The sequence below is a fragment of the Rhipicephalus microplus genome, chromosome 7 (assembly GCF_043290135.1).
Source record: "Rhipicephalus microplus isolate Deutch F79 chromosome 7, USDA_Rmic, whole genome shotgun sequence".
Classification (NCBI taxonomy): domain Eukaryota; kingdom Metazoa; phylum Arthropoda; class Arachnida; order Ixodida; family Ixodidae; genus Rhipicephalus; species Rhipicephalus microplus.
Genome location: NC_134706.1, coordinates 146192074 through 146214663, shown reverse-complemented (window position 1 = coordinate 146214663; position 22590 = coordinate 146192074). Strand labels below are relative to the sequence as shown.

The following is a 22590-nucleotide window of genomic DNA, read 5'->3' as shown; positions in this document are numbered from 1 at the left end:
TATACAAAGTATATGTAAGTTCTCTGCACATGAAGCGACCACTCATTTGACTCAACATAAAGGCTTTTATAGGGCTGGTGCGAAAACCCCCCGTGGAAACGCGGATGCTCAAATAGTGCCCGGGATCTAGCATCTTCAAAACACTTTGAGTCGCAGACTGATAAACAATGGCCCCATAATTGAAGTTGATGTGAATGAAGCTTCTATACAAATTCATGAGACAATGCCTGGCACTGCCCCACATTGCACGTGACAACACTTTCAGAACATTCATGGCTTTTACGCATTTTTAAATACTTGATTTGTGGTACACTTTCAGTCAGGTGCCGGATAACGAATGGCACATAGGTGGCGCGCACCTGCCTACTGACTGAAATCATGTCTATAGGGAGCCCAGCATAAAAAATACCCTTGACATCCGGGCGGCGCGGTATTCACGCATACAGCCCGTAAGAGTAGATGCAAGAAGTAATGAAAAAGAAAAAAGGGGAGAGCCGCTCTCTTCGTCACACCAGCCTGATGCCAGGAGCCGGCATCAACTTATGCGGAACCGTTCGATCACAAGCGCGAGCGCGGAGAAAAAAAATGGATCCTTATCGGCAAGTTTCTGGAATTGTCGTCGACAGACGATAGTCTTACGTGTGGAGATAGTGAACAATACATTTATTTGATGTTCTGTGAAAGAAAATCAGTGAGTGGTAATATGGAGGCACTGCTTTAGAGTGCCTCGAGCGTGGATCGGAGGCGAACGAGCGCATCAAGTCACGTCACACACGAGACATGAGTGCCATCTGGCACTTTTCTTAGAAAACAAAGCTCGTGGCTTTGAGACGGGTGTGCGTGCCCATCTCAGTGGTGATAAGGTGTAAAACGCAAGGTGACGGTAGATGCCACCACCGTCTCGTCTTAGCAATAACCGCTACGGTCTTTAAAACCAAATATGTATGTCTTTTCTAGGAAAAGACGCACATGGGGAATATATACGTATTGTTATGGTGCCACAGACATGCGCAATAATTGCTTTTTAATTGACAATTACCCAAGCTTGAACACCCAATCTTGAGCAACATTGGTTGGCGCTGCGAATGCGGTCGGCCGTTTCAAGTAACCGGTGTCGTGAATCGTGGACAGAGAAATGTACAGACAGACAGAGAGAGAGACAGACAGACAAACAGACAGACAGACAGACACCAAAACTTTTGCATCGAAGGTCCCCAAGAAAGACTATCATCTTTAAAAAAAGAGAAAGAAACGCCCCCCCTTCCCCCCCCCCCCCCCCCCGTACTGGCGCCACGCCAGCTGGGCGCTCGGCGCCAGCGTCACATTCACCGTCGCCTGCATGCCGTGGCATTTTTGCGTCGTCGTTTCATCCCGCTGTCTTGTGATGGTTGTTTTTCTCCAAGATGATCTGGGACTGAAACAATTTCCAGTGCTATATGGCACGTTTTTTTCAAGCTATCATACATATTCCTGCATTTGGGCATACACTGAGATGTGCAGTTCCATTGTAACTATTTTGACTTCAAAAAAAGAGTAGAAACAACTTTTCGTTCATCAGTTTTCGAGGTATGACGCTGTGTCATGCACTAAGTAAAAGAGTACTAGTGCACGCGCGGCAGCTTACTGAAACACTGGCCTATGTATGTTGATGCTCATGTTCTACTAAACAAGTTGAACTGATGATTTTAGGAATGCATGGCGAGAAATAAAGAAACCGGAGGCCGCGAGACAGAAAAAGTTCAAAATTGAAAATCGATTGGTCGATGTTTGATTAGTGGTTGCGTAATTTGATAACGAACATGAAGTACAGAAGTCAAAAGTCTGGTGCAGAAGTCAGCAGGATTGCCCCGCCGTGGTGGTCTAGTGGCTAAGGTACTCGGCTGCTCTCTCGCAGTTCAGGGGTTCGAATCGCGGCTGCGGCGGCTGCATTTCCGATGGAGGAGGAAATGTTGTAGGCCAGTGTGCTCAGATTGGGTTCACGTTAAAGAATGCCAGGTGGTCAAAATTTCCGGCACCCTTCATTATGGCGTCTCTCATAATCATATGGCGGCTTTGGAACGTTAAACCCCACATATCAACCAATCAATTAAAATCAGCAGGAGAGCGTATGTCACTGACATTTGCTCACTCTTTTTAATATTAGGCACAGTTCTCATATTCCTTCATGAATTTGAACAGTGAACCCCAACCAAGACAACCAGTGTTCTTCTGTTGAAATAATGTACCAGCTATAAAAATCCCCATTTTCTAAAGAACAACTGCTAGCAGTGACAATAAATATTTTTAGGTTCATTCTGCACCATTTCTTGACCGCAGCTGCACGCAAACATTCGCAAAGGAGACGTGCAGAGGCATTATTTATTTTACTTGGAGTGAGACTGACCTCTCTGTCGATAATTTGTGTACGTCATACTTGACCTTCGCGCGCGTTTCGGAATTCACTTAACAGCGGTGTGATGCTGAATAAAATCAAGAGTAGCCACTCCTCATACATAAGATCAATTAGAGACTGAAATTCAGTAAAAAATGGCAGTGGCTTAGCTCAGCTATGCCAGGATATATGTAGCGTTTGCAAAGGTTCAGCTGATTATTCTTAGCTTTCCAGATATCATGCTTACAGCTGTTCCAATGACACACACATGGTATACGTATTATGTGGCTTATGTATAATTAATTTGCTGGGACACTACTTCGGGATCCGTTGAGTTAAGCTTCTCCGCTCTACTGCATCGTTGAGCAGCATTTGCACTCTTTTTCTCTATGGCTCTAAACGCCACCTCTAAACCACCTCTAGCACCTCTAAACGCCAGTCAGAGGTGCTATCAAGCGGATCCAGCGCAGTGTTAGATGGCGACTGCATAGGGAAGGCGCGCACGTTGGCGTCCATATGTCTACCAAGGCTATGACGGCACTTCTCAGGAAAGCGCACACTGGCGGAGGCGAGTCGCGCGCGGCTGTGCCGAGTGCGAGGGAGGTGCCGGCTCCGGTACGTGACACCAGTGATCACCTGCGCAGCGCATCGAATTGCGCGCACACCGGCGGTGAACCACGCGCGGCGGCGGCGGAGTATCATTGCGCATGCACAGACCAGTGCCACGCAAAATTGGCTCAGCGAGGCCAGTGCAGCTCACGCTACAAGACCACTCTATATATCGAAATATTCCGCATAATTTCTGATTGCAAAAATAAGTAATCGTTAAAATGCTAAAAACGTGCTGCTGCCCCAGCGTGCAGCTCACGGCAGTTCGCGCGTACGAAACGCAGGTGTTAGAGAAGGCACGCTAAAATACCCATGCAACGTTTACATGCGAAAGCGCATTGTCTTCAAGCAGCTGAGAATAGGCTGCTGTAACTGACACGCGTGTACCTCCCGACACAAGTCAGCAAAATTTCTCACAGCACACGCACGTGCAAGCATAATACGCAGGTTTCGACAGACGAACACAGCCTTTTCATGAATTTCAGTGAGCGTAACACCCATAGTTCACAGGGAATCACTAAAACGACGCACAAACACACGTTATTTGTTCTTGCAGAACGGCCCACCATGAACCGAAGTCGAAGCTGAAAGCACTCTCCGCGGTTTTCTCGAGTGCATGAAGGCCTACAAACTATTCACTGGTCAAATGCATGCACTTTGCGCAAAAACAGTTGAAGTTACGAAGACGGTTCGCGAAAATCCGCTTGGTAGATGTGCACCCGGCAAGAAGACTCGCCTCCACGTGGTGGCGCTGTGGTGCAATGCGTAAGAGGGGAATGGGGAAAAAACAGGTTTAGCCGGTTCAACTGTCGCAAGGCCCAGCTTCATTAAGGTAGTGGTGGAGCTGGGAGGGGACAAAGCAGCCGGCGTCACAGTTGCAAGTAGCCCCCAGGTGCTGGACGCTCCAGCTGAAAAGTCACAGCATGTGATAATCGCCGGGGACTCGAATTTAAATCGATGCACAGAAGCCATAAGGAGAGGGTAAAAGGTGACAAGAGGGTTGCAGTAGGGGCGTTCCCAGGACGCAAGCTTGAAGCAGTCATGAGGTGAGCGAGCGCTAAACTCAAAACTACAGCTGATAGACAACACCTCGTGATAATTTCAGGCGGTTTAAACGATGTCTTAAATGAAGATACAGCAGGAATAGCAGCCACACTGGCGAAAGGTGTCGATGACGTGCGCGCCACTTCTCCTAGGGTACAGGTAGTGATATGCATGATACCGGAGGTACCGGTGCGTGATATCAACCTGCAAAGAGCGGTTGGCAACGCAAACCAAGAGATATGGCGGATGAGTCGAGAGAAAGGCTTTGAGGTGGTGGAAATAAACAGAGAGGTGCACAGGTGGGGTGGTTTACAACGAGACAGAATTCACTTCGATGGCCGGCTAGGTCATGAGGTGGGTTGGCGACTTGCAGGACGCGCAGTAGCTTTTTTGGGGGGCAAGCGAGCCCTTTGGGTAGCAGGATAGCTAGTAACGAGAAAAACAACCAGGGAGACTCTTCGACAGGTGTTATGGACAGATACGATTCCAAAGTGGCACCAATGTTTAAGATAGGTAGAGTCCGGGGCATAAATGGACGTAGCCACGAGCGCCGAGCCCATTCAGACATAGGGTATATTAACATGCAGGGTGGTAGAAACAGGCTGAAGTGGAAAGAGATACAAGAACAGCTAAGGGAAGAGAGGCCGACGGTAGACGGTTTTGTAGAAACACATTTTAGGGACATGAAACAACCTCCGAACAATCCGGACTATGCGTGGGAATATTTTAATAGAACAGAAGGCAGCAGAAAGGGGTTGGTATTGGGGCATTCATTCATAAAAGTACAGACTGGCAAAGGGTCAAGCAGGAGTGCAAGGAACATTTATGGCTAAAAGGGAGAGTGGAAGGTCAAATGACACTCCTTGGTTTCGTGTAATTGTGGACGGGAGCAAAGGCCAGAGAGGAAACCAGGCAATGGTAGAGTGTATATTAAAGGACATTCAGGAGTTAGGAAGAGAGAGCGAGATAATTATACTAGGAGACATGAATGCGCACATAGAAGATATAGATAGGTATACCGACCCGACAGGCAAAATGATCATGAATATGTGTGAAAGGCTTGATTTGATCATTTGCAACAGTACCGAGAAGTGTGAATGGCAAATAACATGAGAGGTAGGAAGGCTGCAGTCGACGATAGATTATGCACTGATGTCACTTGGATGTAAGATAAGCTCAGGGGAATGCACATAGATGAAGGTGGCTCCAGAGGTCTGAGTAGTGATCACAAACGTACCAAGCTAAGTTTTGGAAGAGCAGTGAAAGTTGGAAGGAGACAAGATGAGCAACTACAGGAAAATTTTTATTCAGAAATCAAATTGAGATAGCCCCTAAACCAATTGAGAAAGTAATCGCGGAGGATAATAAGACAGTGTGGACATACACAAATCTAATTAGACTCTCTGAGCTAGAACTTGCTAAGACGCGTAACAAGTCACCCCGGAAAAGAAGACACAAACCCAAAAGTTGGTGGGATGAGGAAGTTAAGAGAGCCATAGCAAAACGTCAGAAAGCCTCTAGGGAACACAGACATGCTAAGCAGCTGGGTGAACTGACAGATGATGTTGAAAGAAAATGAGAAACGTTTCTAAGCTGTACAAGGGCTGCATCTCTTCTGATCAATGAAAATATTAGAAGAAAGGGAGCTCAGTGGCTGGCACAAGTACATAAAAAAGATAGAAAGGCAGCTGCGAAATTTTGGAACCATCTAAACTCCCTAAGAAATGAGACGAGCCTAAAGCAGAGTTTATACCTACAGCCCAAGGTGCCAGGATAGAAGGGAACGAAGCTATTTAATATATAAGAACAAGGGTGACAGAAAAATTTTAACAAAGAAGTACTTTATGCACTACAATAGACAAGGCCGAATCAAGTGGTGCAATGGCTCCATTTTCACAACAAGAGTGGGAAAGGGCTGAGAAAAGGGTTCCTAGTAGCACATCAACAGGCCCAGATGGCATTCCAATTAGGCTGATTAAGACATTAGGTCCGAAGTCTAAGCAGGCTTTGAGAGAGGCAGTGAGCAAAATAATAATCGATGGTAAAGTTCCCGATGGATTGAAACTTAGCAGGATGAGCATGATCTATAAAGGAAAGGGGGACAAAGCTGACATAAACAGCTACTGTCCTATAACATATGGCAAGCGAAATCTTGCCATATATCACGTTTGCATACAACACGGCCAAGCAAGAAACAATCCGGATGACCCCGTTCAGCCTAATTTACGGAAGGGAAGCACGAACCATGTTAGATGCGATGCTAGCGCACGAATGCGACGACATCAAACCGGATGCCGAGATGTTTACAGAACGAGCGGAAGAAGCAAGGCAACTAGCACGGTTGCAAATCCAGCAACAACAAGAGTACGACGCGAGCCGCTACAATTCTCGCCACAGAACAGTCGTTTACCAGACCGGCGACAGAGTATGGGTTTGGACGCCCATACGGAAACGAGGAATCTCTGAAAAGCTCCTAAGGAGATACTTTCGACCATACCTAGTACTGCGACGACTGAGTGATGTTACTTACGAGGTCATCGCCGACAGTTCGTGTAGTACAAGGCTTCGCCAGCACCGTCCTGAACTAATTCACGTTGTTCGCATGAAGCCTTATGAAAGGTAGTGACTGCGCAAAACACTTCTTAAAAAAACTAAAAACTGCACTAATGGTTTAGCATCCGGGTGATGCTCATTAAGAGGGGGGCAAATGACGCGTGTGTACTGGTGGACCAAAACGACGATAAGGGGATTCGGCGGACACCAGGTAGTGGAGCTCTGGCTGATCGAAGATAAAGAAGGTGATCTTGCTGTTCGGCTGCTGAGAGTCGCTGTGTCAACGTTTATCTGCCTTTGGTTCGCGCTGTACCACGGCAATATATAACATGGTCGTGGCCGGGGCAGAATTACTGCAGGAGTTCAGTGATGTTTGTTGCTCAGCTGAGTTGAAAGGGTGGTTGTATGCCTCGTATTTTGTACACTTGTAGTCTAGTTCTTGCTTTTCTATTTTTGCTTTATATCTTTGTAAATCTTCCATATAAGGCGACGAGCTAGACACCTGCTCGTAGTGTGCACCGAGAAAGCTCGCCTGTTATTCGAGGCTGTCACCTTGGGTGTTCACAAATGTGAGTGAATGTATTTGTCTTCTAGCTACTCTACCAACCATGTTCCAGACAATAGCCTCTTGAGTATATGAATTGATCCCTGATAAAAATTTGTGCCAACTTTCTCTCCTGACCTGCCGACGCGTTCTCCTGGCCTGAGACTTCAGTTTCTTAAATATGTCAAGGTTTTCGGCTGTCGGTGAGTTCTAAAGCAACCTTTATGTTTTGTTTTGCTGCTTGCGCGAATTTAGGCACTGTGAGTTCCACCGTGGCACACGGCGTTTTCCAGGGTGTTCATTTCTTTGTAGGAGTCATTTTGTTGCTTCATTAATCAGAAACGCTGTGCAGTAGTTGACAGCCGCATCAATGTCTAATGTGTATATGTCGCGCCAATTTAAATGAGTGATGGTATAAAACTGTTCCCGGTCGGCTTTGCCTATTATACATTTGGGAACCCACGGCGGGCATTGAGTTGACGTAGGTATGCTCAAAACTACGCTAAAGTGGTGATTTCCGTAGGGATAAGTAATGACTTTCTAGTGAAGTGGAGGCACAAGCAATAGCGATACTATGCTTTGTCTATGGAGGAATAAGTATTGTCAACGAAGTTGTAATACGTTTGTTCTTTTAGGTTCAGGAGACACGCGCCGAAAGAAAGTTGCTGTTCAATCAGTCGACCTCGGGCGTCATAATGACAGTCGCCAAGTAGCCTGCTATCTGCTATAAAGTCCTCTAGATCAAGATGGGGCTTATCAAGGCCCGGAATTATGTTTTGTCTATCAAGGCCTAGAATTCATGTTTGTGTAGTTGAAATTGTGGTGGTATGTATATAAAGCAAATGATGACGAGTTTGCTTAGAAGCACCACTCTAACAGCCGCTGCCTCAAGAGACGTTTGGAGTTTTAAGTGTTTACATGCTAAACCTTGCTTAACTATAACAGCTACACCTCCAGACAATGCCACGGAGTCACCGCGGTCCTTCCGGAAAATATTGTGACTGCTTAGAAAGTTGGTGTGTTTAGATTTTAAGTGTTTTTGTACACACAGCACTTTTGATGAGTTTGTGTAGAAGTTCTTGGACATTGTCAAGGTTTGTAGAAAGCCTCCGACATTACATTGTATAATTTGTGTTTTCATCTTGGATGGAATGTGGTGCCGTGTGTACGAAAATGAAGTGGCTGTTCAAGTGGGAAGCTGTAACTCAAGTAGCGGGGCCATCGTCGGGCCCTGGTATTGGTTTCTTGGTTTTCTTAGCACACTCCAGCAAGCCACACCGCACTTCCGGCACCTGAGATACCGTGTTTGTGTCCATCGCCTCATTTGAAGCACTGGAAATCCGCGTGCGTGAGCTGCGGTTGCGTATTTGCGACCTCGCCTGGTGAGACGTGGCTGTTAGACCCGACGACTCTGGAGTTGCCTGAGTCTCTGGTTTGGTAGGTGAAGCAGGGTTGGCTGCTTCCACCACGGGGCGGCCGCCACACCCGATGGCTCAATCTGCGTGGGCCTAGGTAGTGGCGGAGGTTGATGCGACGCTGCCCCCTGACGCACGGCATCAGCGTAAGTTGTGCCCTGAAAGGCCGAACCCCTCCAGCGTGCTTCCTTGAAGGGGATGTTTTCGCGGATCTTCAATGTATCAATGTCTTGTTTTGTTTTCCACAGCAGACAAGAACGTGAACATGACGCATGGTCTCCGCCACAGTTTACACAATGTGTGGTTTCATTACAATTGTCACAGACATGGCCTTGGACATCACATTTGGCACAAGCAGGTCAACCATCACAGCTCTTAGAGCCATGGCCGAACCTTTGACACTGATAACATCGGCGGCGGTTTGGTATGTAGGGTCTGAGCGATGTCTTAGTATAGCAAGTTTGTTGTTTGTGGTAGTTCACTGGTGGCGCCCCGCCGCGGCGGTCTAGTGGCTAAGGTAGTCGGCTGCTGACCCGCAGGTCGCGAGATCGAATTCGGGCTTCGGCGGCTGCATTTGCGATAGAGGCGGAAATGATGTAGGCCGTGTGCTCAGATTTGGGTGCACGTTAAAGAACCCCAGGTGGTCGAAATTTCCGGAGCCCTCTACTACGGCGTCCCTCATAATCATATGATGGTTTTGGGACGTTAAACTCCACATATCAATCAGTTCACTAGTGACAAAGGTCAGTACCAAGTGTTTCGGGGGGGGGGGGAGGGGGGGGTCCTGATTGTTTTTTTGAATGAAGATTCGCTCCACATTGGTAACATTCTGTTTTTTCCTGCCTTCGAGGAGTTCGGCCTCTTTCAGGTCAAGGAGGTCTGTGTCGGAAACAACTCCACTTGCGGAGATCAGGATCGATGAGGTGTTACGCTGATTGAAATGTCGCCTAATGTTGCAAGGTTCTATAGTTTGTCAAGTTGTTTTTTCGTCACGGAGTTTTAAAAATAGGTCGCCACTAGCAGTTTTTACCTTTATAGCCATCACCTAACGTGGCTGTCAGTGACCATGATACTATGAATGGGGACACTGTTCAGTCTGTTTTGTTGGGCTTCTCTATGTGTACGACATGATAGCGAGAAAATACTTCTTTGGGCCGCTGAAAAAGGAAAACTATTCGGTGCGTAAGAAATTTGAAGCGGCAGAATCATTGAGGAGTGGAAAGTTTCTATGCATGATAGGGGAGTATATATCAGTAATGATGGCGGCCACCCACCACGTAGCCCAACAAGGGGCGTTACAAGATTCGTGAAACGCGAAACATGCAGACGCCAGCCGTACACCGCTACGATTCCTTAATGCGCGTGGGCCAAAGTTGGCTAGTTGCACAAAGTAAACCCATGCCACCTATGAAATTGGGGAAGTAACAGATGAAATAAGAAGATAGGACAGATGAGAAAGAGCACAGGAAGTAAAAAGATTGAAGAGGAGTTTAGGAAAAGGCGACTGCCAATTTATCCTGGATGGGTCAGCCCAGGGTTGCCGTCTACGTGAAGCCGGGGCCAAAGGGGTGTGTTGCCTCTTACAGGGGTCCTGTAAGGTCCAATCAACCGGCGTCGGCTCAAACACAAGAATTCCCTTTTCCACGGACACGGCTCAGCCACGCACGGCTAGGCGTGAAAGAGGTCGAAACCCCCCGTTAGCTCGGGTCTGTGGTGTCGCTACACACCAAACGCGTGCTTTCACAGACGCCTCTGCGGGGACAAGTGACCCCGACGACAATCATAGAGAATGTTCACCCTCTGGTGATATGCTCGATGCATCCATGTGACGCAGAGAATAGACGTCATGTAGCTGCTTTACGCTACTGAACCGACGGAACGCGATCATGCTCTGCCGGTTCGGTGTAAGTATCGGTGTAAGTGGCGCCTTCTTACCTACGTGAATTACGTCAAGTACTAGGCTGGAATTGCACTGAATAGCTACGAAGCAAGCATTCAAGATCGTGCATTGCCACACAGACGAGCCAAGAACTGCTAATCGGCCCGTAGATCAGGAAATCTGGCTAAGCAAATATGAAAGGCCTTACGGCGAGCAGAACGCGTAAGTTACTGCTCAGTGAGTTTGAATACGATGATGCAGGGGCTGAATGATTTTGATTACGACACGTACGAGTGCTTCCTGTGCTGTTGCGCAAAAACACTCCACGAAGTACTTCATCACCCCGTGCTCGGGCCTGCCACACACGAACAGTCTCGGGAAGGTGTGCTAGCCACAGTGTTCAGCATGCAAACCATGCAATACGCATCAAGTTTACGCCGAGGCTATAAGGCTGTGCAGAAGCGAACCGGCGCTGAGAGCACGCCGCATAGCGTCTGCTATTTTGTTTGCCCCATACCGGTTTGTTTGCCCCATGAGTTTGACGTCACTTCCGCCACACTTCTCGCGATGCATTGGGATAGGATAGCACCTCTCTCAGTTTTTCCTTCCTCCATGGCGGCCAACGACAGAGGTCCGGTATGTCCTATGAAATGCATTCGCATTTAAAGTAAATTGAGCGCTCGTTGGTGGTCGTCATTCCGAAGGGTCTCGAAAGGGTATTGTAGGAGGGAATCGGCGAGTGTGTACTGGAAAGCAACGACTTGTCAAGGGACAGGCTAATAGAAGGCTGAAGTTTGAAAAGTCCTGCCTCACCACAGCACGAATGAAAGCTTTCGACAGTAGCGGTGGGTCAGAGGCGTACGTTGTGAAAACAGGTGTTTGAATAGGTGCAGGACAGGTGGCTTCGATTTCTCAAAGAAGAATGGGCGGGACGTTGTCATGCATAGGCGGTGGGCAGGTGGCTTCAAGTGATGAGGTTGCGGCCGTGTTGGGCAAGCGTCTCAACCACTGAGTAAATGACGGCTTTTGGCTTCAAACCACCGGCACTTTTTGTTGATTGCGTTTATGGCGGCAACATTCGTATAGACTGGAAGATTAAAGACAAGATATGCGGTGTCATTAAGCACGTAGGATATCTTCTCAGACCCAAGCATGTGCTCGTCAGTAAGGTGGAATGTGTTGATGACATCGTAAAGGTACGTGACGTACGACTCAATAGACGTCTGTGCATGAGCTGCCAGCTGATTCCTCGCAGCTGCCTGCCGTGCAACCGTGTTAGCACAAATGCCGCGTCTCTTCTGTTTAAAAGAGTCCCAAGTAGAAATATCGAACTTTGCGCGTCTCCAACCCCACTCTCGGTGGGCCATCGAAGTAGAAAAGTACGATGGCAAGCAAAGAGATCGGGTCCTACCTATAGCTGACACTCATCGCTTCACAATGGTTGATCCTGTTGCGTGCAGTTATACCTACGCAGCGACGATGATAAAACGGAGGCAGTCACGAGGAGGCGAGAGTGGGGGCTATCGAACAAAACATTTGAAACAGTTCGTTTTTATGTTCAAGGGAAAAGCATTTTTCTTCCTCGTGCACTTTGATACAGTAGTAACTCTGGACCATGGAATATCATTCCAGAAGCTTCTACCGGACACTGCACTTAGCCGAACAATTTCTGACCTGCTCATCACGGCTAGGTGCTATGACCATGACGCCCTGCATCCTGTTATCACCAGTATTTTTTGAATTTGGGTAAATAGGCCTTGTCTCCAGGCTTATCGAGATGAAGACCAGTTTTCTACTCGTGTCACAGCAGGACAAGTACGCCATTACGGTAACGCCACTTCCTCCTGCTCTGCTATGCATCATGCCTAATCTTATGTCGCAGGTATATGACTGACTCTGAAGGTTTCGTGCTAGCCCTACCGTAACCGTAAGTACCTTGCATCTTGCTACCTACTACGCTGAACGTTAATTTTGAACCTCTGGAGGCCAATACATTGCTGCCCAAACAAGCCAACTCAAGTTGCTTTCTTGGGTTTAAAAACAGCGCAAATAAACCAAGATGAAACAAGAAAAAACAAAGCCCTGATCTTCCGTATTTGTATATTTCCGCTGTTTTTACATCCAAGCATGAACCATGAACTCGCCCCATGATCGTCGCTAGTGCAAGTTGCTCGATTCCACCATGTTTTCGCACGGCGGCATCAGTCAGTTTGCAGGTAACCACGCAGCCATTGCGTGAAAAGTTTTTTTTTTTGACGCCACGCCCAGGACACCACTTTGCACGCCACGTGCCGCAAACGAGTGCCACCTAGTGCCCGAAGCTTTGTGCACCAAAACTGCCTTTGCCGACGCCAGCGTTCACCTACGAGTGCAACTCCGTCAATTAGCACAGATATGAACACATGATGTGCCAACGCCAGCAGCATACAATAATGCACAGGTGCTACAAAAGCTCTTCGCAAGTGCATGGTCGGAGCAGCCATCAGTAGCCTGAAATGTCTGTCAATTTTTATCAGAAGTATTTACTTAAGAGACAACTACTACCAACGTTGTAGGACGCCAACACGTGGTTTGTATGGTCAGCCAGCTCGTATACTTCAACATGACTTGATGCACCAATGTTTTCACAAAAGATCGACGTAGCAGTTGAGCTAACTGCAATTGAAAAGTGTCCTTCTGGCTGGTCATACGTAAAACAGACCGCACACGTTCTACAGGACGCGCAGGCAGATTACCCTTCTGAGACCCTGAACATGTATTTGATAATTTCAAATAAATCAGTGGCCAGTGAAAACTGTGACACCACGAACCCAACGCCTGCGGTGCATCTCAATACATGAAAAGCGATTGCCTTGGTTGTCCCGGCCCGACGTTTCCGCATCCGTGGACAAGTGCACCGGTCCCAGCCTACCACACGTCCTACAATGCTGAGGATGGCGTTACGTCGACACCGCAGTCCACTCCAGCACCACCGGTCCACTACAGACGTAAGCGGCCACGCCTCCCGACAGCCGGCCCGCTTTCGATCGATGCGTCCAAGTGATCGTGAGACACGTTTTTGCATGTCCTTAGCGCTCTAGTGTGTACTCTTTTCTCTATTGCGATTTTCCCCGTGAGGACCACAGAAACATTTGTGAAGACCCTGCGCCATTTTATGTTGAGGACCACAACATTCAAATGGACACTTTTCACTATGGCTCTATCTGCATGGTCAGGGGCCCTGTCACGTGCTGCCATGCTGACGCAGCGACAAGGACGAAGTGAAGATAGTCGCAAGGAGGTGAGCGCGTGCCATCAAATAAAAGTTTTTTTTTGTTCGAATGTCACGTGCTGCCATGCCGACGCAGTGACGAAGACAAAGTGCAGGTAATCGCAAGGGGGTGAGCGCGTGCCATTGAATAAAACAGTTGTTTTTTTGTGTTCGAATGTAGTGGCACCATTCTTCTTTTGCCTTTCCGCTACGTTTATTTTGTCGATGTTAGTACCATTATGATCGGAAAATATAAGAGGATCATGAGCGGGAGGTAAGACGAGGTAGATAGATGCCACGGGAGCAGCAGTGAGTGAAGGCAATGTTGCTTCAACATGTGACATCGTCAGACCGGTGATGTCATAGCCGTTGGAAAGCTTCGCGATAAATACAAAGAAGAACTAGCATATTCACCACAAAGATGTGTTAAAATGATACGAGGCATGGCTATTGACAAGCTAAAATTAAGCAGATCCGTTTAGCTTCGATAAAGATGGACAGCTCCCTCACAGAACAGACAGACGAGCCCTCTTGTATACCGGCTTCTTTGTGCTTGATGTCTAATTGTAGATATGCCAGCTACGTGAAAATATTGTAGCATCTAACCCACGGTTACGTGTTTCGGAATATTCTCTGTATGTTGTTTGAAAACATGCGGTCAAGGTGTAATGGAAAGCTCTTATGCGCATTGGCGAAACGTGGCAGCAGAATGCGCAGAACCGGATCACTTGACGAACCATGGATGTGGTCTTTGCCCAGCAGTGGGCAAAGTCAGGCTGCTAATGATGATGATAATGATGATAATGATGATGATGATGATGATGATGGTGGTGGTGGTGTGCACTGATAGAAGACAGTCGTCGTTTTGAAACCGTCATTACTACCGAAGGTTTTTCTCTACAAACGCTTAAATAATTATTTGGCGTCACCAGAAGCTTGATGACAGTCTCTGTTGATACTAAAGTACGAATACTACATATGTAGAGGACACTATAGTATATATACTCTTTGAACACATTACATTTACACCCTAGTGGAAAGCCCAATGGGAACCTTGAAGTGTGATTCTCATCACAAGTCGAAGTCCATGTGTAGTGCAATTAGCAATGAAATGAAATAATGAGATTGCTATTTTTGTTTCAGGATTAAAAGATACCGACAGATAAAAAAGTAAGTGAATGCAAGATTGAACTCTAACCAATAATTTATTTTAGCAACTTCATATTCCTTCAAGTTATGCCTTAACATTGATATCGTTATAAGTAGTTTAAAAAATTCGCAGATCTTTTGAATTCGGAATTGAATGTAATGCAACAATCGAACATGCTGCAAAGCATAGTGAGAAAAAGGTACTGCAGCGCACTATTTTTTATTCAATGAAACCTTACATAATCGGCAATTAGACAGAAGCTCCAAGTGTCTGTAGCAAAAAAAGGCCGCCTGCATTTTCCTACAAGGGGACGTCGAGTAAATGCGTTAGAGTGTGGTGGGGGCATCGCGTAATTGATGAGTAATTGCGTATAGTTTGGGAACGTTTAATTTTTATTTCGTCTTTCATAATCCTATTTATCCAATGAAAAACGAGCATTGCCTCCAATGAGGGGTGAGACACTGATGTGTGATCCAGTGCCTAAATTTATGGGGTGGCCAGTGAACGGTTGTGCAGTTCAAGCAGTCGGTTTTTACTCGCAGACGCTGCGTGCGTCGGCCTTGCGAAGCGACAGAGGGGGGGAGCTATACTCAGCGACAACTTTCTGTGGCAGCAGAGCCAAGGCTTCGAAGCCTTAACATGGCCTATTTCACTACGCTTCAGCATGTAGTTCATGAACGCTAACTTTTATATACTGTGCAGCATAAAAAATATAAAAAAATATTTAAATATTATCTTCAAGATTGTTGGCATTGTATTGGAAAGTTGAATCCGTGCTGGATTTTTGTTCTTTGCTGTTTGTAGTTTTCTTGTTTTCTCGTGTCATTTCACTTTTTTCCTGCCCCGGCAAACAACGATGGTGTCGATTTGTTGCAGCATGTTCACATCGAACCTTGTGACCGAGCATGAGTGTGTGTTCGTTAGGTAATCTGTGTTGATCGAGCAGGGGAAAACGATGGCAGTGATGTGCCAGGAATTACATTGTTTCCCGTATATGCAATCGCCTAAAAATAAGATGTGTGTAAGAGAGATCATCACTGAAGTTGGGATTATAATTGCTACAACCATCTTGATAGTGAAACCAGCGACTTGCCAGTTTTCAGCAAAACCAGCTGCTTGAAAGCAATAGTGCATTCAGAAAGTGTACATAAAAGCAATGCCCCTTTTTTAAATTGCATGGCTTTTCGTCGGCATATCGGTTACCTAATATTGTTGATATGATCACGCTGAAGAGCGCGCTCTGTACCACAGCACCCGTCAGAGTCTATACGGAGGGAGTGGTTCTTCGAGCTTTGTGATGACAACGACCTACAACGATAAAATTACCAGTGCAAAGCTTCACTGGGCAACAATGTGTTCATGAGAATTTACTGTTGGCTGTGGGAAAACAGCGTTTCATCCACATAGATTTACGAACGTCAGACGCCCGCTCATGACTGGTCATCTCCGAGATTTCTTCGCGACCCCATAAATAATAACGTGAGCTTAATTGCGTCTACAGAAAGTATTTGCGTCTCCAAAAGAAGAAAAACAACGATGCTGACCCAGTATGCACTGAAATTTAGGAAACGGTTTCTTGCCTTTGCGTTGGTTTTTCCTATTGCCCAGTTCCTACTCGGTCTTGTCCACTTTTTTTCTCAAGTGACTTGGAACTGTTCAATAAAGCTGAATTCTTGTTCTTTTCCATAAAAAAGAACATTTTATCTATTCCTCCCCAATATTTTAACGTTCTTAGTATGGCGCTCGTGCTGTTCAGTGCACTTGCAAAACACATGTGCATAAGCTTCACCCCGTAGCGTCGGTCGTGCTCCCTCAAAGCGCTGTCGCCTAATGTAACAGTTGGCACGAGACGCAAGTTTGTGGCACAATACGCGAGCTGTGATCGTGCGCAGCCGGGTTGTGGGCAACGCCGACACACGACGCGTGTCATCGTGCGACTAAGAAATGCTGCGCATTTAAAAACCTAAAAAACAAGAAAGGTGCACTTCACGAACAGTGAATAAATAACAAAACCAGTGCAGCTTCTTCAAATAGCTGTTCTATTTATATGTTTTGTAAGAATTCTTTTCATTGGAACTTAGCTTCGGGTTCGCCTGCGTGAATGCCGTGGTGAGCTGGGTGACCACATGCCCGTTTTAGAGTGAGCTCTTGCTGACACTCATATCAGGCAGCTTCTTCTTCGGGAGAAGCGTTAGGCATCATGAAAATCCGAGTCCACGAAAAGCAATGCCCTCTTTTATGCACGACCGAAACGCTTTCCAAGCCCTTTATGCCAAGTGGTTAGATTGTTCAATTGACCAACACTCCAGGCCGCTCTGACGCGTCACTAAACGTTCATTTTTAACGCCTCACCAGGAGTCTGTGACTGTGTTATTTCCCCTTTAACGCCCTAATAAACGACGTCAGGGCTGGCAGCGACAAATGCTCTTTGACTTACGACCCTAGCAAGAGGAATAAATATTTAGAAATTAAATCACTTAATAAGCACGTAGTGTCTATCACCAGGCACGCCTTACCTCCAAGGTCTCTGTTGTGGGTGTTTTTTTACCTTTCTTTGTCGTTTATGTCGCCTGTGTGGGGTGCTTTTCTTTAGAGTAACTCCTCACATGTCCTGCGCCTCGTGTTCGTTGCGCGTTTCAGTCTCCGCACATTGCAATCACGCATAATGTAAACACTGCAGCCATGCAGCATGTCCTGAAAAACAGAAGAATAAATTGCACTCAAAATGTATTCCGTCTAGTTTTACTATTCTTGTTTCCAAAAACCAACATTTTCATCGAATGTGGAGCAATACTGGCTCCTTAGATTAAGCAAATAAAAGAAGATGAAAATACACGCGTTCATAATAAATGAAAATAGGAAAGTCTTCAGCAAATTTAGAACTTAGAGAGGAGCGATATAAAAAGCAGATCATAGCACTCGGACACACATTATACAAACACAATTTTCATGCTTACAAAAGTGCAGAAAACCTTCTAATACATACGCAAGCCATTTCACAGAATTGGGCTTGTATGACAATATTTTCATAGCAAGTAAACGCCAAAGTTCACCTCATAGCGAAAACAAGCAGTTGAAGTAAATAATAGTCAAATAAAGATGTAAAGATTCAAATAATTTGAAAAGAAAAAGCCAAGCGACTCAGCTAGTATTGGTCGTGCTTCATTTCGTGCATTTTGGAAACCGTTCACTTTCACATAAATGTTGTTATAAAAAATGCAAAGAAATTGACCTTATGATGATCAAAAGATTCATGCCATCTTTCCTTGAAAAGTGCCACTTCTCTAAATCGCCAGTTTTGCTCTAAATGCAGTTTAGGAGTGCTTTCACCTGGAAGAAAAATGCCAAGTTTCAATGAGATGAAGAGTGTCATTGACTCATGCGAAAGCGACCTCTTTTCTTAGTCTCAGAGCTGTAGATCTGTTCTAACATATACCAAAATTTTCCAAACGTGGTTATATGTGAAGGGGAGTGATTAGCCGGACACAAACGGAAATCACAATACCAAGCACATGGCTCTACAATCGTTTATAACTTATAACTATTCGGAATGCTCGTGAACTATAAATTACACTTTGTAAATGATGCCGAAAGGAGGGTCAAATCGCTCTTTATTTAAGGAACAGACACGGCATGTGTGTAGGGTCCATACGAGCTTTATGAGCTGCACTCCAATATAAGTAAGATCAAAGTAGTTCTCCTAATCATGGAAGTGCGCCACTTATCTGTTATTCACTAAATGAAAGGCTATATATCGGCTTTGTTATCGTGCATGAATAATTCTTCGCTAAATTTGTGCGTGCTACAAAAAACTGTACGAGTTAAAATGAACGCATGAACTGATTCGGCACCCTGAGGTAGCCCCGCTGCAGTGGTCTAGTGGCTAAGGTACTCGGCTGCTGACCCGCAGATTGCGGGATTGAATCCCGGCTGCGGCGGCTGCATTTCCGGTGGAGGCGGAAATGTAGGCCCGCGTGCTCATATTTGGGTGCACGTTAAAAAACCCAGGTGGTCGAAATTTCTAGAGCCCTCCACTACGTTGTCTGTCATGATCATATGGTGCTGTTGGGAAGTTACACCCGTCGTATCAATCAATCAATCAATCAATCAATCACAGTGGGTTTGCCGCCGTAGTAATCAGTAGGCCGCTAGTGAGTAGCGTGATCACTGCTGCACGGTGCGTAATGTTTAACGTGGTAACAGTTTGCAAACATTAGTGATTCGTTATTCCCATTGCTTTCCAAGGGAGGAGCAAGGGCTTGCTTTTTCAAAAAAAAAACACATGTATTTAACATTCCATTCTGTTGCGCTTGTGTCACAGACGTGCTCAGACTAGCCATGAGCAGTTCATTGCACTACAACGCTGCATGTTCGATCACCTTGATCGGAACATGAATAGCGAAAACAAAACGCATGTATGGTTTTCTCAACGTCTAATTCTTCGACACTCAAGGCATTGTGACATTCGACACTATGTGCATTGTGTTCAGCCGTAACTTAACAATTTATGGCTCAAAATATTTCGCTTCGTTGTTCAATGCCAGCATGTTAACAGCGTGTGGCACTGTATTCACATTAACTTCACTACATTCACTACACAAAAAATTACGTCTTTATTTATATCTACTAAAAGAATGGTATACAATAATTGCAATCACTGTGACTTATGAGCATAAAAAACGCCAGACCTGCTTGAACGGCAAAGCACAGTCTTAGCGAAAGCATGATGAGTTACCTTTGAGAGCCTTTTTTCAGTCTCGTTGGGTTATCGATTGAAGCACACTTGCTGTAGGCTATCTTTCGTCATTCTTCGGAGAAGCGTGGTATCCGTTAAACACATGTAACGAATTTCGTGTTTCATTCAGGGGCTCACGAAGAAATATATTTATGGCTGAAGAGGGTATGTGTCAAAGTTATTAGCTGATCAACAAGCATTTGTAATGTGTTGAAGCATATACATTAGCAAGGAGTCGGTGCGCATATTGGTAATATGAGGCCTATAGCATGAACGTCTTATGGTATAAAATAATTTGAAAGATTAATATACTTAAGAACGAATAAATGTAATGCAGACAACTCGGTTGCGAGTTTTTCTCAGATAGTTTTAGACCTTGATGTTTTATATTTGATGCATATATAGATTCAGGGGGACGCTTTGAGCTTGCTTTACATTTGGCTAAAACATGTGACTGCGTAAGAATCACAGAAAATTGAACTCATTCAATTTTGTGTGATCTACTTATGTGATGTATCAGTTTCTAAAGGATAGCGCATTCTATTTTTAACAAACAGGTATATCTTCCCCAAAATTATCCCCAGTTCAGAGGAGTTCATCAAGGTTCTTTCCTCTCTCTCGTTCTATATACTAGTTTGTTTTTATTTCAGACCCTCTTCAAAATAACCTCGAATTGTATATATATGCAGACAATAATGCTTTCTTTGCTGCTACTAGTGATACTCATTCTTTGCATGCAACAATACAATCATATTAGGAATCATTACACTTATGATTTCAACATATTTGAATTACCCCAAACGTCAGCAAAAGCTCTGTGAATGTTTCTGCTTTCAATTCTCCAGTTAGCATTTCCCTCAATATCGCCAAGTTGTGTTTTTGCTGAATGACCAGGTTAAATAATTTGGGGTACTTTTTGATGAAACTGTAACTTGGCTAAATGTCATTGAATATAATACCTCAAAGGCCACTCGAGCTATTGCATCAATTCGCAAACTTGGTCGACACACCCGTGGTGTACGCAGGGCGATATTAATTATAATTTATCTTATGTATGTCCACCCGATTCTAGAATATGGTTGCATTTTATACTATAGGGATTCACTTTAAAGAATAATTCTCTCGTTTCCCTGAACCAGGGGCTTTTCAAAGCTGTTAGGGGTTCCGAAATTCACAGACAACAGTGAGTTCTATGAACAATCCTGAATCCCCATTCAAACTTGTAGAATCTGCACGCTCACCATCAAAGCATGTTTGAAAATTTACGCTTGCTCACTTAGACGATTAGCGCATGTACTCCTGGATTGAGAACAGTTTAATTAAATTTGGTGTTCGACCATAGGCCTAAAGTTTTTTTTTCAACAACAGCTAGATTATTAAAAGGTTAACATATGCAGCACTATTTCAATAAAGACAATGCCAAGAACAAAAATTGAGTTTCATACTATTTTCTCTTCTAATGCCACGCTGTTAGAACAGCTACATAATAGGTTTGTTAAAAGACCATCTCTTTCGGTGGAAAATTGATACTGTAATTGCCAGTGAGGAAATTATGTGTGAAAATAGAAGAAGTGTAGGCATACTCTCAGAAAATTTGTCTTGGTCAATCTCAGCAGGTTTCCCGGACTACACTCTGTATTTGAAGCAGAGCTTTTAGCAAGTATTTTAGCCCATAGAAGGCTTCCAGTAAATGATTCAACCATTGTTATAATTGCTGATTAACTCTCCCGATGCAGATTCATAGCTTCAGCTTCTTATTTCGAGTCTTCTGTTTGGAATGCTTTCGCTTCTTTATTCACCAAAACATTTCACTACAGTGTGATTAGTGTGAGTACCAGGACAACAAGGCATACTTAAGGATAAACTCGCAGACGCTCTCACGCAGTGATCCGTGGATGGCACTTCAATGTCAATCGCATATGACATCGTTGTTGTAACTGAATCCCGATTACGTAGTTAGTGTTTACTTAAGGATCCCATGAAAATTAGGTTACCAGTTGAAGATACGCTCACTTTACTTTTTTTGGGATAAAATGTAGTGCCCCATTTCGAAATCGCATGTACGCTCCACAAAACTTTGTTGCCGAATTTCGCATCTTAATTTTTAATAATATAATTCTGCTCAGGTGGCATCTCCGCTATGCTTTTTCTGTCAAGAGCCAGAAAACACTATTGAATTTACAAGCATCTTTACGTTTCACGAGCAGTAGAAAAAAAACAATGGGAGATTTTAATATGCAAGATCGTCATGACTATTATTTTGAAAACATTATTTTTTTCGACGCTACTTTCTGAGCCATAGCAGCAAGAACATCCGCACAGCCACCTGCAATTTACTTAGAGAGACGAGAAGATTTTCTTGCTATATACAATTCTTAATGGAAGTATCGTTTTTCAAAATAAGTGATTATTCATTAGAGTTCTATAAATGCTTTACTTGTACGTAACTTTAGAATTGTTAAACATCGTTTCACCTGTATATCTGATGTATTCATTTACTTTCTCATATTTGAAATTCTTTTATTCTTAGTAAAATACCCACTGGTTTAACGGCCAATCCCCTGTGGTGCGTATGAACCAATTAAAGGCACTAGCAAGCAAGAAAGAATTACACGACTCACGTTTTAGGCGATTCGCATTGTGTGACGGATGATTTTTTTATTTGCTGTGCTAAAATGCTTGATACTCTTATCAACGCGATTACTTTTCCGACATCAAACTTACCTATAGCAAGTTTACGAGCGAATCCCTGGCAGCACCGTGACTCAGTGGTAGCATTTGAGCTAGCACGCAGTGCTTCCGGGCTTGAAAATCAAAATGTCAACACGTGTTTTTGATGTTTTTGCTTGAGTTTTTTCCTATTTTGAGTGGTAGTTGCTACGGACACCGGTGATGGCGGCAGCAGTGTCGGAAGCGGCGGTGGAAAATTATGGCACGGCACGTGACCCGTGTGTTGATCTCATCACAGCTATAACTGTTGTTATAACACAGGTGCTCCCGCATTGCGCGCTTCAATCTCCGAACGAGACCGGACAAATGA

The 22590-nt window shown here is 44.9% G+C and overlaps 1 protein-coding gene across 3 annotated transcripts in view; it reads left to right on the top strand.

Annotated features, from left to right (window-relative positions):
- Positions 1 to 22590, top strand: part of LOC119185478 (uncharacterized) — a 228456-nt gene that overhangs the window by 168556 nt on the left and 37310 nt on the right. For all 3 annotated transcript variants that reach the window (XM_075868323.1, XM_075868324.1, XM_075868325.1), the window contains one exon: positions 14809 to 14835. In XM_075868323.1, coding sequence (XP_075724438.1) covers positions 14809 to 14835 — 27 coding nt within the window. The remainder of the gene's footprint in view (positions 1 to 14808; positions 14836 to 22590) is intronic.